At 39.4% G+C, this 18,134-nt stretch overlaps 1 protein-coding gene across 5 annotated transcripts in view; it reads right to left on the bottom strand.

Moving 5' to 3' along the window:
* The window catches only part of LOC143352622 (extended synaptotagmin-1), a 37,018-nt gene that overhangs the window by 16,988 nt on the left and 1,896 nt on the right, over positions 1 to 18,134 (bottom strand). For 2 of the 5 annotated variants that reach the window (XM_076785270.1, XM_076785269.1), the window contains exons 1-3: positions 10,678 to 10,943; positions 7,922 to 8,357; positions 1,521 to 1,702 (exon numbers count right to left, since the gene is read on the bottom strand). In XM_076785270.1, coding sequence (XP_076641385.1) covers positions 1,521 to 1,702; positions 7,922 to 7,982 — 243 coding nt within the window. In that variant the 5' untranslated portion in view covers positions 7,983 to 8,357; positions 10,678 to 10,943. Of the gene's footprint in view, positions 1 to 1,520; positions 1,703 to 7,921; positions 8,358 to 10,677; positions 10,944 to 16,792; positions 16,992 to 18,134 lie in introns of those variants that run through there. The other 3 variants (XM_076785273.1, XM_076785271.1, XM_076785272.1) reach the window with 3 other exon arrangements.

An 18,134-nucleotide genomic window follows, 5' to 3' on the forward strand; every position in this document is an offset into this window, starting at 1 on the left:
CGATCGTTTTGTATCGAGGTTTCCCACAAATATTTTCTATTATTTGGTCTGTACAACATAATTTTTTGAAGACAGAATACTTAAAATTTGAGGAGTTACACTTGCTCGAAGAGGAGCGTATACAAAGAGGTGTCTTACCGACAGACTTCAAACAATGGTATATAACTACCTGCTATGTTATTCTTACTTAACTTTCGAGATAAATGTGATTTTTGCCTCAAGTTACACTATCATAAATACAATATTTTCGATTTATTTTCTTACAATAAAGGCACATTCTGCTCCTAATTTTTGGTAAAGTTATTACATAAAAGTTCCGATAGTGCGATATTCAGAAAATGGACTTAATTCACTTGTTAACTAAGGGGCTCATATTTTTGGATATGTGAAGTACATAAGTTACTATTCTAAAGTAAAAACAATCGAAATAACATGGTGCATCGTGGTTCGGTAGACGTAATACGGCGTCGAAAAGGTACCTGCGTGGAACGCGAACACTTCCCGGAGAATATTGTTGCGGGTCTTTTATGGGGTTCACGATTCGAATCACGTAAATTCCGTCGAAAAATTCCTACCGTTACCAGAACACGAACCGCTGTGCTCGGAGACTGCATCTGCGTGCGACGCATTTTACGTGAAACGTAAACCGGACTGTATTTGTTTGCATTGTTATACATAAGCGTCAAAGTGGCTGCCAAGCTTTTCTACGAGCCGGTTCAGTCGCGCTGTGACTAGAACATCAAACGGGAATTTTACATAAGCGTTCTTGAAGATATCGTCCGACTACGATGAAAATGGCCTCCGATGCACCGCCGCATACCAACATACAATTTTCGAAATCGGAGGGCTCACGCAGCAATGGAGAAGCAACTCTACTTTTTTCCATTATTTCGTTTTTAAACAAATATCATTTTTCATTTGATCAACTCCGAGTAATTCGTGAAAAATCCGATTATTCGTAAATGATTTCGAAAATATTCTCCGCAGCTTTATAAAGGAGTTATTAACGAAAAACACGGACCAATCGGAGCGACAGGTTCCGCTAAGCCTAGTGTTGGCATTGGCCGAACCGGAATACGTCCGCTGTAGCCGCGCTCTGATTGGTCCGTGTTTCTTGCTAGTACCTCCTTAACGAAGCCGTGAAGAATGTTTTCGCAAAGGAAAAAGTTACTTCAAATAACCTCAGGAATCACTCCGTTGAAGAGAGTACAACATTTTTAGGAAATGTTGGGTATACCATTTGTTCGATACAATTCCACTGATATAGCGATAATAAAAATATATCATTCTATTTAAAAAAAACTTCGATGACCTTGAAATCTCGAAACATATAACCTTGAACAAATTTTGTTTTAACTAATGTTTTCCTCTGAAATTTTCTTCTATCATAAAAAAACAAGCGAGATATTTTAGATGGTCGAGTTAGGTGGGACACTCTGTATACGGTGATAGCGATCGAAAGGTTGAAGTGCACGCGCTTAGAATGGAGAAGTTAATGGATTATGGAAAGTCGTTTCTACCTGAGCTTTCTGTGTAATGGCTAGAGCAAACTCTTCATCGGGAGCAAGATCCTCGGGGGTCATATTGTCACCCCCAGGTGCAGCACCGTAACCAGCGGTACTGTTGCTGATCCTGGGTGGACCCCCTGTTGAAGATGGACTATTACCAAAACAGTTTCCTCCACCCGCGGCTTCGCGTTTTCCTGGAAACAGACAAGGTTTCTATTTAGACAATATCTAAATATAATACTTCGGTTGAGACAGGTAGAGTCAGCGTCACCGCGAAAGGTCCCTCGAAAGGGTCACGTGACGTCGCGTGTCGAGAATTGCCCCACCAACGTACCAATAGTGGGGGTACCTATAGTCTGTCCAACGAGACAAGGCAATAGACGTATGTAATCATAACCTTTAGAGTGCGACAGAGTTCAAGTTACCCTTCTCAGACAGTTAGCAAAGGACGCACGCTGGTACTTCACTGACTCGACTAGTTGGACAGATCGTAGTGACGTCACGATCCCCACTGTAAGATCTTGATGGGATCCCCAACCCTCAGCACGAATCGCGACGTCACTCTCTGGGTTAGACTACGCTATAGCTCCGTGACGTCACTCGGGTTCGTACTGTAGCATTTCCCTCCACTATTTATACCGGAAATTTAATTAGGGTAGTAGAGAGTAGTTGTTTCAATAGAGTCAGTCATTTAAGGTCAGTACTCGGCCATCTTAAGAGTGATTATTATTATTATAAAGTTAATCAGTTTTCAATGGTCTAAGAATTGCACCATTAGGAATTTGAAAATAAAGTTTCACTTCTTAAGGTCACCTTGATCACTTTCAATACGAATACGGACGAACGTAAATGAACAGGTATTGTCATTCTGTAGAATAGCCTGTTATTACATGGATGCAAATTCAGTTTCCACTGTTCTAACGTTTGACATCATTCTTTGTATACACCTACACATTAAAATTGATTACGAAGAGCAGAACTTTGTGGACTGCAATTTGAACATGTCGTTCAGAAAATTTTATTTTTTAAAATTATTTTAATCTTCAAAATAAAAAATACATACAGTAATTCAAGAGGATATGATACATTTGTAAGGATTTATGGGAGGCAGTTTATTTGTTTATTTACTTTTACCATTATTCGAGATTAAAATATGTGCACACCATGCAAGGATCTATGAACATTATCTCGCAAATATTCATGATTGTTTTTGGATAAGAGTTCAAGTTATATTTACTAAACAGGGAGTCCAGAGAGAAAGCAGAATTTTAAAATGGCGGATTACGTACTGGTACATCTGGAAATAACATTGACATTTCTCACAAAGGAAGCTGTTCAGAAGAAGCATATCTAAAAGCTTTTTCATTTGCGCAGGGACGATATTATGTTGACGCCGTAAAAAGGATGCCACGCATAGTAGTTTGAAACGTATTAAAGTTTCACGCATGCAACTACGCCGTTGGTTTTGCATCGATACCTGCAATATTATTCGAGCTACAATTTTTTAAAACCTATGCAATTACTCCATTTTACAAGTGCCAGATGATCCTAGTAAAATATTCCGACATGAAACAAAGTTATAATTAATTGTAGGGGCCACGAATTAATTCGAACACCTAATATAAGAATGGTCCGCCATCCTAGGGTTAATGAAAAGAGTTCATTCGGTGATCAAAATTTCTTGAACGTATCTCTGCGCCTTTCGCAGTCAAAGGGTTCCAAATGCTCCAAAATGAATGACCAAAAAATTCCATTTTTAGTGTACAGTCAAACCTGTTTTTGTGCGGTCCTTTTCTATGCGATTTTTTTTGTGGGATTTGTTTTTTGCGATTTTTTTTATGCGGTATATGAATGCCAACGGTGTTGGCATTATAACACCCTTGTAATGGGAATCCCCTGCGGGGATCCAGCTTTGCAACAAATTGGAAAAGCATTTTCTTAAAATAGATAACAATTCCGAAAGGAGTTTGAAATTCCAAAAAGAGGTTCGATCGTGTATATCTAGCTATCGTGACGTTTACAAGCAGCTGATCAAACGACCGTCATCGCAAAAACTTATCACTGACTTCATGGTAACAAAAAATAAATCAACTCTAATATCTTCAAGTGGCGAAAGCGATTTTGAACCTGTTCATCCAATTACTGTCGGGGTGCCAATTATTGTGTCTATATTAATTATACTTGGGTTCCTCGCTCTAGAGTCCTTCAGCAAAGCTTATGAACCAATAAATACTGCAAGAGGACCAATAAGAACCTGTTCGCGTAGGAAGCACAATTCAGGCCACCGTTGCGACGGGCGGAAGGTTCGAAAAGAGCGGAACGAATGCGTTTTTTTTTTCTTGCGGTAATTGTTGTTGTAGTCGTTTTTTTTTTCGCGTGTTCCCATCGACCGTGATATCGGCCGATCTTCGTATTCTCCGGCGCGTAATGGCCTCTTAACTGGCACGCGTATCAATCACGCTGCAACTAGGATCGCAATTCAACCAGGGGGTGCAAGGACGAACGTCGTACGAACGCAATTAACGATGCCGCAACGTTTCGTACGCGATAACTTTGGGACGGTCCTTGCGGAATGTCGCGTTTACTTGATCCATTTGTTAAGTCGCCCGTCCCGATTTATGCCCTGTCCACGGACACGTCGCGTGAATTTCCAGCTGGGATTTTCAGATTGGCATCGATCTCGGAAGTTGAAATGTTCGTGGCTCGGGCACTATCAGGAAATTGACGTTTCTCCTTGTCGTTAACCGTTGACCGAGGATAGCCAACAACGCCGAGCTCGAAGAATAATATCTTTGCGGCACAGCCAGACTTCTGTTTCGACCGATTTGTCAAAACCAGAGATACTCGACGGAAACTCTGTAAACTGTCCAGTCTACAGCCTCGTGGTAACGGTTCTTTTCTGATTTTAACCCTCCAGTGAACTGAATGTGTACTATTTGAATTCCTTATGAGTTATCTTGGAATTCCGCAATTCTTGCTTCTCTTGCAGTAGTTTTATGTATATTTTTATGTGTCACTGAGGTTTTAGAAGAAATGTAAAAAAAAAGAAATCTCTTAACCCCTTCAGGCCCTTTACACCCCTCTAGAAAGATTTCTTTAACACCTTGCCTTACAGTTTATTTGGCAGTAGGCTGTTTTGTTTTATTATTGATAGTGTGAATTTTCAACGTGACGATGAAATGGAAAATAAAAAATGTACTTCCGTTAAATGACAAAGAAACGAATCACAAGTGTAAAAGAATCCACGTGAATTTTATAAAAGTGATTAAGTAGCACGACAAAGCTTTTTAATACGACGCTTGGGGATGATTAAACCCATCCTAAAATCAGTGTCGAATTTTCTCATTTTCTATATGCTTTGCAAAAAAATATGTTCATTTTTATTATTAATAGTTTGTTATAATGATGATTAATTTGTTTGATTGAATACTTTCTGTCCAGGACATACCACGTGCGCATAGTTTACAAGTGAATAATTATCTCAATAACAATATACTTTAACTCCGGATAGCATGCAAATTTAGAACGTCCGCGACTCCTAGCAACTGGAACGAATTTGAAGTTTTCAGTGCGGAACATATGAAATATGTTGAGAAGTCAAAGAACTGCGGAAAGAACTTAATAAGTTTGAAATTAGAAGTGAAAGGAACCTAAATTTCCTGTCAGTGCTTTTCACGAAGCTCGTCATCTGGTACAAGAAAATTCGAAAAATTGAAATTGGGCGAACGATTTTATAGAAGTTTTGAAAATAAATTGTTCAGCGTTTGAAATAAAAGATAATATCACTACTGTGACAACGATATACGATCAGGTACACATCGCTTCTCAGAAATTATAAATATTTTATACGTAGTGGAGACAACACCATCGAAATGTAATTTTTTAATTGAAACGCCTGTAGGAAACGGCATCCTAATCTCCTAAAAGGAAGAAGCAAGAAATCGAGGGCATGACCTTGGCATTAAGAGTACCCTTTGAATAGGAACTGATTGTGTCTGCCCAGGTGTTATCGCGTTCAGTCTTCAGATCGCGAAATTAGTTTTAAAAGTAGAATCCTAAGAATGAAAGAGCACAAGACTTAATTGTGATGATAGATTTCAAAGCAAATATTGTGCTCAAAATGATTATAAAATGTTCAAAATCAATGACTAATTAACAATTAATTCTCTTCACATACCTTCGATTGCAAGAAAGGGTAATACGCATTCACGTGGAAATATAGTTTGCTATAGTATAATGTATGTAGTTGTGCCCGATTACAATTTATGTGTACTCCGAGCACATAACAGCAGAACCATATTTCAATTAACAGTTCCACTATCTTCAATGATCATCGGAGCAAATGTCGCGTGATTATAACCAGTTCCTCCGTATGTTACGGATATTTCGTGTCATATTGATCAAATGAAATACTAAATCGCGCGCTTCCTATTTTTAGTGTTTGATTTACCGTGTCCGAGAGGATGTTGTACACAAACCATTTATATTAGCTTCATCAATAATTCTCGCACATATGAAATCAAAAATACATGCAATTACAGTGAAATTGATGTACATATTACGTTACGTAAACAAATACATGAATACATAAATGTGCTTGTGTCATGTCTGCACATAAATATTTAATTACGAATACGTAACATTACAGGCAGAAAACTTGCCATTGGTTATTTATTTATCGATTATTAGAAATACAAACTAGAATATATGCTATAAATGTACGTCGAGTTTTATTACTACTTAGTAATTGTTCTGGCATAAATGTGAATTTCTAATAGACAATAACTGAACATATACACATTATTAATGACTAAGATTTTTTAACTGAAACATCGTTCTAAATTGCCACATGAAATTCTTCCTTGATGCATCATTTTGCGATAAATTTTTAAAACAGAAAAATTTTGTTGAAAACTGTGATTATTTTTATCAAGAGCATTATTTTTATAGGAAAAGAGCAATTGATAGTGTTCTAGTTTCATTATACGCCTGTTGCTAAAATAGTGTGACGGATGCATTTCACGGATAATTTGTATCCCCACAAGCAGAACAATTATGTTTAACGGCTCTATAACGTTGCTAGTTAGCGCACATTTTTTCTTTTTTCTTCTGGTATAGCTAATTACATACGAGCTAGATGTCTGACGACCTGGATAAATTCTTTTGTATTTCATTTTCATCCGATACAATTATTCGCCTCGCTGCATCCAGCTTTCCTTGGATCTTTTAATGGAATGATTGGCCGCAGTTGCTGCTAATTAATTCTCAGATATCACGACCGCACACTATCTTTTGATCCAATTATCCCAAAGTAAGACAGCTAAACAAATTGGTGAAACCAAATCAAAACACTTTCAACGTGTCTATCATTCTCATCATTGTAATTATTTATATTTGTGGGACATTATTGAACGATGATAACAATTAACATAGCAAAAGTAAAGGTTCGAGCTTTAAAATAAGTTCGATTATACTGTTGCACTATTTTTTTACGAAATTATCAAAGTTTAAATATGGACAATTTCTTGAGAATGGGAAAAGTGTTCAAACACTTTTTGGATCCACTGTACACGCTATACTGTTATTCATATTATCTGCCCAATTTTCTATGCATTTGCCACCAAAACTTGTCGAAAAATTCCGACTCATTTGTTTCTGCATTAGGCTCGGTATTTAAGTGCAAAATTTGCAGTCGCAATTACATGCCAAGGGAGTCTAACCTTGCTCTAAGAGCAAATAATGGAAAAATCGGAGCGAATCTAGCTGTAGGTGGGAAAACGGAATTAAATTATTGAAAATACATGAAACTTTAAACAGCAAGGTTTACTCCGATTTTTCCCGATATTTACTCTTAGAGCAATGTTAAGTCCGTTCTTAGTGTGACCGACCTGCCCCCTTCACGGGGGAATTGCGACTGCGAACTTTGCACTCAAATACCGAGCCGTCTGTTTCCGCATTAGGTTTGTGAAAATGACCGCCTTTTTCTCGCAGTTACACACATCGATTAAAATTGCACGAAACAGGATTGGTTAACTGGGTGGTTTCCAGATAAACGGCGGGAAAATGTAAAAAGCGGCGCTAATAGTCTCGCTCGCGGTATAATTGTTGCAGCGATAAATCAAAGAACCGTAGAGAAAGGCTGGCGTTATAAATCAAACGGTTTCAGCTATGTCGGTTGGGAGGGGGGAGGGGGGATCTACCGCAAAATGGTCCCGAGGCTGCCGACAAATCCCCCGATCGTGAGAAAATCATTATTAATTGCCGCGTATCAGCTTGGCAAAGAAATGACAGTGTCGTCGGCCGGAGTCGGCATAAGAACGGAGTGCGCGTAGCTCGCGAACTCGTAATTTCTGCGCGCTGCAGTAATTACGGATGGCATTGTTCGAAATGAGTGTTCGCCAGCAGCGGCGTACCTTTTTTCAAGGATGTTCCTCGCTTCAGATGCCTCGCCATGAAACTGGAAAGTAGCTGCATACTTTTCTTCCGTGCGATTTCTTGCCGATGTCCCCACGGACACTGTCGTCGTGGTCACCTTTTATCCCCGTCCCCCCGATCGAATTATCGATCAATGACACCGTGAAACGCACTCACACCTTAGACACCACTTTTCCCCCGATATTTGGAACGGTCCACCGATCTGTTAGATGTCGGCCAGATCCGAGCAACCGCGGTACGTAAACACCGACGCATTCCGATTAGGCGGTACGAAGTACGGGATAAGTCAACAAGTCGAACTAACTCTTGTCCTATTCAAGTCCCTTCCGAGTCACTCGTCAAAACATTCGGCCTTCTCCGTTCTCTTCCGCGTCAACCATTTTCCCCCTTCACATCTTTTTCCTGAAATTCTCCCTGTATTCAGGCTGTCACCTAAAATATTTCCGTTGTTTTTAACAATACATATTATGATATTACGGTGACTATTACGGTTGAAGAGATATTTTTGAAAATTTCAAGGTCGTCGTTGTTTTCTTGTTTTTAATGAGGTGGCGTACTGTCATTGGTGTGATCTTATTAGCTGAGGAAACAAATTCGATCACACCCCGTTGACCTTCAAATGATCTTCGGTGGAGATACTTTTCGAGTGTTTCAGTGTTGATATCAATCGAACCCTACTTGAGTAAACTTGAACATACCATTTTGAAGAACACCCCCTCTGAAGATCGTTCAAAGGTCAACATATTATGGTTTTATGGTAATTATTTCTAACAAAAGTTAGTTTTGCTCGCTCGCTACTGATTTTCTCTTTCCATTATTATTTCGTTCTTCCCCTTGCACACATAGGCACGCGATCACTTGGCAATATAAAATTCAGAAAATCGCGGCCCCCTATCCAGACGCTTACTTTGCTTGTTAATCCAGCACTGCCGAAATGAACAAATTTTATTCTATATTTTCGACTTATTTTGCTACGCAGAACCCGGTTGTAGGGGAGAAAAGGGCAGTTGCGGTCACCGGGCAACGACGGTCAGTATTATTCTTACAAAATGACACGACACCCTGTATAAAAGTGTTGTACTCGATTCCACAACCCGGAATGGCAGCCTCGTGTTTGCTGGTTTTAGCGGACCGTGGCATTTTCTTTCGCGAAAACCGATACGAGAACTGTCGCGAACTTTTTGCCGAGGATCGGCCGCTTCAGCGGGCTCGACGATCGGTGTACAAACATTATGCGAAGCACGAGGATGCTAGTAATACACGGGTTTTGATCGCGGGATTAGATCGTGGAACGTCTGCTGCTGTGTACGTATCTCATTTACATCTGAAGCACGATATCATCGCGTACAATGATCTTTCTTAAAAATTCGGATTGTAAATGTTAGGATTAATTTACTGGATCACGTGCAAAGATACTTTTAAGAGAATTACAGTTGACGAAGAACACAATCAACCTCGCTCTGTGTACGAATTTTTTGTCTGAACTGGTAATGAAGATTAAAAAAAAAATGCATTTTGTAGATTTATGTCAGTTGTATATGAACCAGTTCACGTAGAAACGAGCGACGGGCGTTGTAAGAATTTTTATAGGGACCCAATTACTGTGTCTATATTAATTATACTTATTTTTAAAGCATAATGAATATTAAAAAAGAGATATTACATTTTTTTCATTAAAATCAGTTAATATATACATATGTTATATATCCCTTTTGTAATATTCATTACGCTTTAAAAATAAGTGTAATTAAGATAGACACAGTAATTAGTACCCTCGCAGTAATTGGGTTCTTTACCCTAGTCTTGAAAAAGTACAATTTTCACTTTTCCTAACGGTTTGTCGAAGGTGTTTGTTTAAACACCTCCGCGTTCTAATAATTTTCCATCAGGGGTTTTTGGTTTGCACACGGTGGAATTAGTCGTGCAGATAATTTCGCAGATACAAGCGACCTGCACAATATGCAAGATTGAAAGAATAAATAATATCATGGGACTTTTCAGCTTTTACTTTTTGCATTTGCCGAGTATTAAATCACCGAGGCAGACATTTGATTTGAAGTTGCTAACTTTTTCAAGCTAAAAGATTAAAAATGTATTTGGAACATTCTTGACTAGCCTGAGATTGTCGGGAAACTGCTTTCATTGCAGCCTTTGACGACTGTTTATGCAACTTGTGTCAAAGTTCGCGTTTCACAACCGAAGATATTGTAAACGAATAGCACTTCAACTTGAAAGGAGTCCGTCAGCATATTATTACAAAGAATATTCCTTGCATCCAGCACAGAATACAGAAAAGCAAGATCTGATAACGTTTTATATAAAACATTCATTGCTCCAGATAACGAACGAAATTTACAAACTGTTCGAGTATCAACCCTCGCACGCTGTTCAGAATTAGTCGCGCAAAAGATCCTTAACACGTTAAACGCTATGTCAGTCCCCGGGGACCAACGGTATCGAATTTACAACATAAAATATACCACATAATTTATACATTAATAAAAAAATATGTTCACTGTCTTAATAAATTCGATCGGAACATATTAAACAGAAATGAAGTAAGCAACTGTTTCACTTATTTTTTGCGTATCTCTGCATTGAATTTACATGAAAAGAAACAAATTTTACAACACTCAAAACGGGAAACGAATGAATCCTTCCCTGAGAAACGTACTTCATCTGCGCGAAGCAACATCCAAGTTTGATAAAAAAAATATCAGCAAATTAACTTTACCAATGCGGGGATACATTTCTCGTGTAAATGGATGATTAAGCGAACAATGGCACCGTGTAGTCACCGCGAGGGTTGAGGTAACCGGGCCGGTCTAAGTTTCCGACAATTCTGACGCGATTGTTGTTGCCCATTTTTGTTCTACGGTTCACCGGATCGGCGAAAGAAGCTGGCAGGACCGCGACGCGTTGCCATAATTCCGATTTTCGGCAGGAATTCGCGGATGTTCCTCCGCCGACGCGCGGGCACGTACTGAAGACGCGTGCAAATTGTTGCTCGATTCGCGAATGGCACCGGCCGTCTGGACGTCTCGGAACCCGCCGGTTAGATTCGCGCGCTTGCGCCCATCATTTCGCCGTTCCTGGGCACGGTAAACTTTGGGATTGATCAGAGACACGTACGTAAATTTTGCCGCACGAAATCAACGGATTATCGGCTCGCATCGCGATGGCACCTGTGCTGCGCGAATTCATCGAGTGACACGATATTCGCTCAATGGCTCGCTCAAAGATACGGGTGCCGTTCATACGCGTGGTTATCGACGGTACACCTTGCCTGACCTTTAACCAGCCTACTTCCGTGTCACCTTTATCAGGGTGACGGAATTGTTTGTCTAGATTTGAACGCGAATTTTCGCGCTGATCGATGCTTGTCCCCTGCGAAATGCTAGAGGGTTGAAGGAGTAATTTATGTTGGATATTAACTTCGCAGTTTCCGTTTTATTCAGTGGTTTCGATCTTATCTGATTTCTATGGTTCTTTGAAGCGTAAAAGGGCAGAAAGAGTTTATATTGAGAATCAACTTCTCAGCTTTCGTTTGATTACGTGGTTTCTGTCTTACCTCATTTTTATGATTTTCAAGCTCAAAAGGGCAGGAAGAGTAATCTATATCAGAAATTAAATGCTCAGTTTTTGTTTTATTAAGTGAGTTTGATTTCGTTTTATTTCTTTTTTTGTAGTTTTCAAGCGCAAAAGGGAGAAAGAGTAATTTATATCAGAAATTAAATCCTCAGTTTTTTTTTTTCATTAAGAGACCTCTTGGAGTAAAAGTTTGTTCGCTCAAATGATATGAATACATAAAAAAATCTCAGTGTTACAGACACGGATGCTCTACTTTATTGTCGGCAGCACAAATGGAATTTCATTGTACAATGGTTATAGTTCTACGTTCTCCGACATCCAATTCGCCGAGTTTTAACTCAATGAAACTGTTATGGTACGAGTTAGTAAAGCTCCGAGTTAGTAGAACGCTCTGCTATTTTCTCGAAACGAGGGCGCATGGTGGAAACTACAAAAGTACAGTATCAGCGGAAACGTTAAAAATTCAGTATGATTTCTAAGCACAATATAGATCATAAAAAGAAAGTTTTAAATGTGAGGGTCAATATCGCATCGAAACAATTGAAAGACCCAGAAATGTGTACAAGTTTATACAGCAGCACCGACTTACGATTAGGCAAATTTTAGATTCGTGTTTATCGACACATTTCCGTTTATTTTGACGAGTATTACGCGCGCAGGTCTGCAGCGAGAAATCGCGAAATCTCTCTGTAAGCTAGAAGTATGACACAAAATTAGTGTCGATGAAAACCTGCGCCAAAATGAAAACCCGTGTCCCCATGTACACGAGATAGTTCGGAGCCGTTTCTTCTAGAGAATCGAGTTGTTAGATCAATATCATGTGCAATGCACACAGTGTTTGCGACAGCATATGAGAGAAGTTCGGAGACCACCGCACAGTGCGGACAAGCTGAATACTAGGAGGAAATTGATAGTATTAATCATTTAACAATCATTTTTATGCATAAATACCGTTAATTTCTTTTTTAATTTATTAATTTTATTGTTAAGTTTCTAGAGTGAAAATTTCTCTAGAGTGCCGAAAATCGAAAAATATTACATTAATTGTAGATGAGTGTTGCAATAATAATTCTGTATAATGGAAAGTGCTCACCATAGGTATATGCATTCTTTTTACATTTAATAAAGTAGATTTATTTTATTGTATAAATGTTCAACGGCGGTTTTATTAATTAATTGCATATAAAACTTCAAATTAACATATAACAAAAACGTCAAACGGTAACGGCACACCATTCATACCATCTTGTCAATCGACATTTTTAGTGGAATTAGCGCCACCCAGGTGCTCGTAAATTATTCGCATCTTTCATTTGAACACTTTTCTTTAACAACTCCGCTTCCTTAAAATTCCTAGTACGTTCAAACAAGAGTTGGGTTGCATCTTGCACAAAACTGTTAATACTTTTATTACATCGCGATATATCTTATCGTTAGCGTTTTTCCGTAATACAGATATTATTGGTAGAAACATTAATCCCATATTAGTTTTATCAGATGATTAGAATTTCTTCGTCATCGACAATTTCCGCGAAGCTGATGAAATTAATGTGTATGTAACTCCTGTAGGTTGAGATTAGTGCAAACAATTTTTATTTTGCGTAAAAATCCGCAGTCTATTGATAATCTTTGTCTTAATTATCGCGTATGATTACGTCAGTTTCAAATTTTCTCATTCTGCAAGTCCTCAAATTCATTGCTATATTTAGACCAGGGGATTTTATGAATTCATAACAAAAATGAGTAGATCAAATGCAAAACAATGATAGTACCTAGTAAAATGCAAGAACTGTAGCATAAAAATATGCGCTGAATCTGTGAACCAGTAAAATGATACCGGACAGAAAATTTTGGATATTGACATAAGAGTTAAAATTAGGGGATCTAAATCGTCAGAGTCGTTCGTGACTGTGTTGCAAGATGACCAACGAAAGCAATATCTACAAAATTCTGCTTTCTTTGATGATTACAAATTTAAATTTGCAGCATAAAATATGCGCTGAAACTGATACTAACCAGTAAAATGATACCGGACAGAAAATTTTGGATATTGACATAAGCGTTAAAATTAGGGGATCTAAATCGTCAGAGTCGTTCGTGAATGTGTTGCAAGATGACCAACGAAAGCAATATCTACAAAATTCTGCTTTCTTTGATGATTACAAATTTAAATTTGCAGCATAAAATATGCGCTGAAACTGATACTAACCAGTAAAATGATACCGGACAGAAAATTTTGGATATTGACATAAGCGTTAAAATTAGGGGATCTAAATCGTCAGAGTCGTTCGTGAACGTGTTGCAAGATGACCAACGAAAGCAATATGGTGCTGCTCGGACTGTGCCACTGCTTTTAAGCTACCAGTTCGACGTCGACCACTTTTCCTTTTTTATTTGTTTCTTGACCAACATCTGTCCGCCATACCTTACTATACCGCATTACGTTGACACAGCCCGTACATAACATGCGGATCCGACAACTCCGACGTTATGGTGCAAGGTGCACCGTCTGCCGGGGGGAAGCACAGAGAATTTCTCGGAGAAAAAGCGCCTCGGGGACGTATCATCGGATACACGTCGCCCCGATGTTGATTTAAAGGCTACAGCGGACTTTTTCAACCGCGGAATCGCAAACAATCAACGAGCGAATATGTTTGAAAGAAATCGGTACTCCGTAGCCCCATTTCTTCCACGGTGTCCCACAAAAGTGTGCGCGCAATTTTATTTTGTTGGTCCACTGGTAACACTTTTACCGGCGATTACAACGAAGCTTTCAGTCAACGGAATGATGTCCACTTCAATTTCACATTATTACGAAAAGACAGATGACATTAAATCGAGCGGGCTTCATCATCTTATACGATCATTTTTGTGAAGACTTCAACTCAACGGTTCGAGAAATATTTTCTTCAATTATTCGTTCGATGTTGTTTAATCTATTTTACAAGAGACCGTAAAACTGTGTCAGAAAAATTCGTGGCATTTCGAGTCCATTTTTTATGAAAGTGTATATTAAACCGGAGCTATGCACATTCTTGCGCACAACTTGAATTCGTAATCTAGATAACAGCTGCTAGTATTTTCTCTCTCACTTTTACCTTCTCTCCGTTTAAATCTCGTTTGAACGGTGCATGGATTCTTATATAAATATTCACGCGAGTAATAAAATCCGAGATCCGAAGAACGTCAGAAGTTTCTAAAATACGATCTGTTCTAAATCACAGGGAACGGGTGTCATGTTCACCTGTGCTGGTATAGAACTTATAAAAAAAATTCGTCTTCCAAAGGAAAAGTGGGTCCCCGCTGCCAGTCCGTTTCCATATATGCAGATATCTTAGGAGACAGCACCTTTCACACAAGGTTAGTGAAGTTCCTTCTGAAACCTGTTCTTGTTTTGTCGAAGAAATCGACGCCCTGACTAGCTTCCTATTTTAAACTTATTTACGGATTTGTACAAACGTACATACAACACGAGCCGCGAGAGCTATGCGCCGGTTTACTTTTCCCCAGCGAATGTTAGCAGCGGTTCATATCTAAATTTATCAGGGAACTGTTTATTTATTGTGGCAACCAACGAATGATAAATACTTGCGGGGACTTCAAACTGGAAAGATTCCTGCACAATTCATCTGACCGCGTATCCCTTCGTTTCCGACTCCATTTTGAAACAATAATGTCGCTGCAGAACTAACAATTCTTGAATAGCAATTTTGATTAGCACAGACGACAATTTTGTAACAATTTTTTAATTTTTTTAAATGGTCTGGAAGAACAACGTATTGTTTACATTGTGTAATAAGAGGATTGAGAAGCTCCTTAGTGTTAATCAAGATGTGGTAATGGTAAGAGGAAAATGTACTTCTTTTTTTATAAATGAAATATTCTAATTAGATAAATTATATATAAAACGAAGTAAAAACATCTACAATCAGTTACAAAAATCTACATATATTTGTCTTTGAAATATACATAGAAAACACTGGGAGAATAGTTGTGGCCATTTTGCGTGTAATTTTTGAAATATGTGAAATTCAGTCAGAGTTTTGTGATCGATTAAAATGTTTGAAACAAGCACAGCATGATTCTCCAAATATATTATAATTTGAAATAATGGTACCACCTTGTAGATTGTAGACCATATAAACCCAGATGTAATCGCAAATAAGAAATTATTAGACTGTGGATCTTTATGCAAAATAAAAACTTTCCGAGTCTATTGTAGGGATTGTAGATAATTGAAGTTAAATTAAAATTTATTCCTCCTTTCCATAGTTTTAATAAGTAATAGCATTCTTCGATTCGTTTAACAAGTTCTCTGTCACTGTCACAGATATGTGACGTCCACATTCCCGGAATTTACTAAAAGTTAGTCAATCTTCTACATTTTGTTACCTAAAATCATAGTGCATAATATTTCGAGAGTCTATGTCTTTCTTCAGTTCCTTCAATATTTCACAAGGCAGATGCGTTGCATGTAATAAAACATCTTTATAACGAGCACCGAAAGACTTGCTGGTAGCGAACGTGTTATGGCACGTGTTTCGTATCTCAATCATTTTTGTCAGAAACGCATGAAATGATGAATGACAACGAACAGAGGCTCTCCCGGACGAATAGCGCACAACTCGAATGATAAATGATCGAACAGCGACTAATCGTGTCTCCCTTGCTGTTATCCGAATAAAATTTGATTCGAGCCGCGGAACTAGTCGAAAACCGAAAAGCCGGTGGAACGGTCCGTGCTCGAGCAATATAAAAACAAACAGTAGCAGAGTCGAGCTCCCGTTACACCAGTTTCATAAATTATCCGCGGACGTATCGATCTCCCCTAACTTAATCGAAACACGGCAATTCATGCTGGCCCGAATTCATGCGGCAACGGCGAGCGCACGGCACAGCACGTGCATCGGGAACCGCTAGGTTCCTCCCGCGTGTACGTATCGCGGACTTCGGGCGTGCACCAAGGGCCGATTCCGTGGATTTAGCGCGCGTGACACACGCGACGCTTTTTCACCCAGCCCCATTAATGGGTTGTCTTACTTTTTTCTTTCGTTTTCGCGGCCGATACGCTGACCTTGATACCACGTCGCACGTGAAGGAAAAGTGGAAAGGAAACACAAGGGACCGGCCTTTCTCCGAAGATATTTATTTGCCTTATCCGATCATCGGGACACTTGATTTTTCTTTCCTTTGATACGCACAGGCAGGCAAAGACAGATGGGGTGGGGGATGTAATTAAAACAAAGCGTTACACTTACGCCGTCAGGATGACTCCGGCCAGGCCGAACGGAAACCGATTTTCCACGTGCGCGCGCCAGCCAGCCAGCCCACTCTTTCACGTCGGACACTTTCGCTCGGTACGATCAAGAAAAATGATCCCGATCTGTCTCTGCGTAGGTATACACATAATCGTCCAACGCACCCGTCCTCGGCCACGAGTACAACAGCACTGACCTGCCGTCACAGAGGGAGAAGAGAACGGACCAGGTAACAGAACCTCTCGACTGTTCCTCTCTTGTGTCCTCTTTCTTCTTCGACACTCTCCTTCGTCGCCACCTTCCTTCCTTCTTCTTACCTCGAACCTACACTCTTTCGCTCCCTCTATCTCTCTCTCTCTGTTCTTGCCACCTTGTCTATCTATCCGTTCTTCCTCCTCGTCCTCTGACCCTTCTTTCTTCTATTTCCTCTCTCCTCCCCCTTTTCTTAGGTTCCTCTATCAACAGTTTTCTTTTCTCTTTTCTTCGTTTCTCTCGCTTTTTTTCTCGTTTCTTTCGCCGTCCGTTCGCCGTTTACCGATCCTCCCCCCGTTTCGTCCTATCGTTGATCGTCTCTCTATCGATTCCATACGATGTCAGTTAACCGAGGCCTCCTCCCAACCCCACCCCCCTTTGATCGCGGAACGGTCGGCCCGTTAACGAATACAAATCCGTCATGCTAATGGAGAGACACGGAGAAAAGATAATACTCTATCCGTATGCCGTTGCTGTTGCTACTCATGCTACCGCTGCTGTTGTAGTTTCGGTTTTACAAACGCCTGCCCCATTATGGGAGTCGACGGCGCAGCATCCGCTCCGGTCAGACGAGACGTTCACGCGTTGAAGTTCCTTATGAGGACATCCTGTCCAGAGGTTGGTGATATTTTATCGAAATAAAAAGTGTCGGTGACGAGCCGAATGCCCGGTACGATGTTATTTATTGTTCATCGGACGATACTTCGTTCCGAGAAAGAAGTTCACGCGTCGATTAAAAGAGGATCGTTCTGGCTGCTTATTAATCGCTAGACTGCAAATTTTTATACAGAACGAGACTGTTTTATACAGAACGAAGTCAGTCGTCAGAAATAGACACTAGATAAAAATGCATTTGCTCTGTTAGTAATTTTAGTAAATCGAAAATAGTGTAACAATGACCTTAAACTCTTCTAATGTTTTCTTGGTTTTGTGCTTCACCTATTGTCATTAGTGCATGACATCCGTAGTCTATTAATCACAGAATAAAATTGTTCGAAGTCAGTCGTGAGAAATAGACGTTGAATAAAAATGCATTTGCTCTGTTAGTAATTTTAGTAAATCGAAAATAGTGTAACAATGACCTTAAACT

The sequence above is a fragment of the Halictus rubicundus genome, chromosome 3 (assembly GCF_050948215.1).
Source record: "Halictus rubicundus isolate RS-2024b chromosome 3, iyHalRubi1_principal, whole genome shotgun sequence".
Taxonomy (NCBI): domain Eukaryota; kingdom Metazoa; phylum Arthropoda; class Insecta; order Hymenoptera; family Halictidae; genus Halictus; species Halictus rubicundus.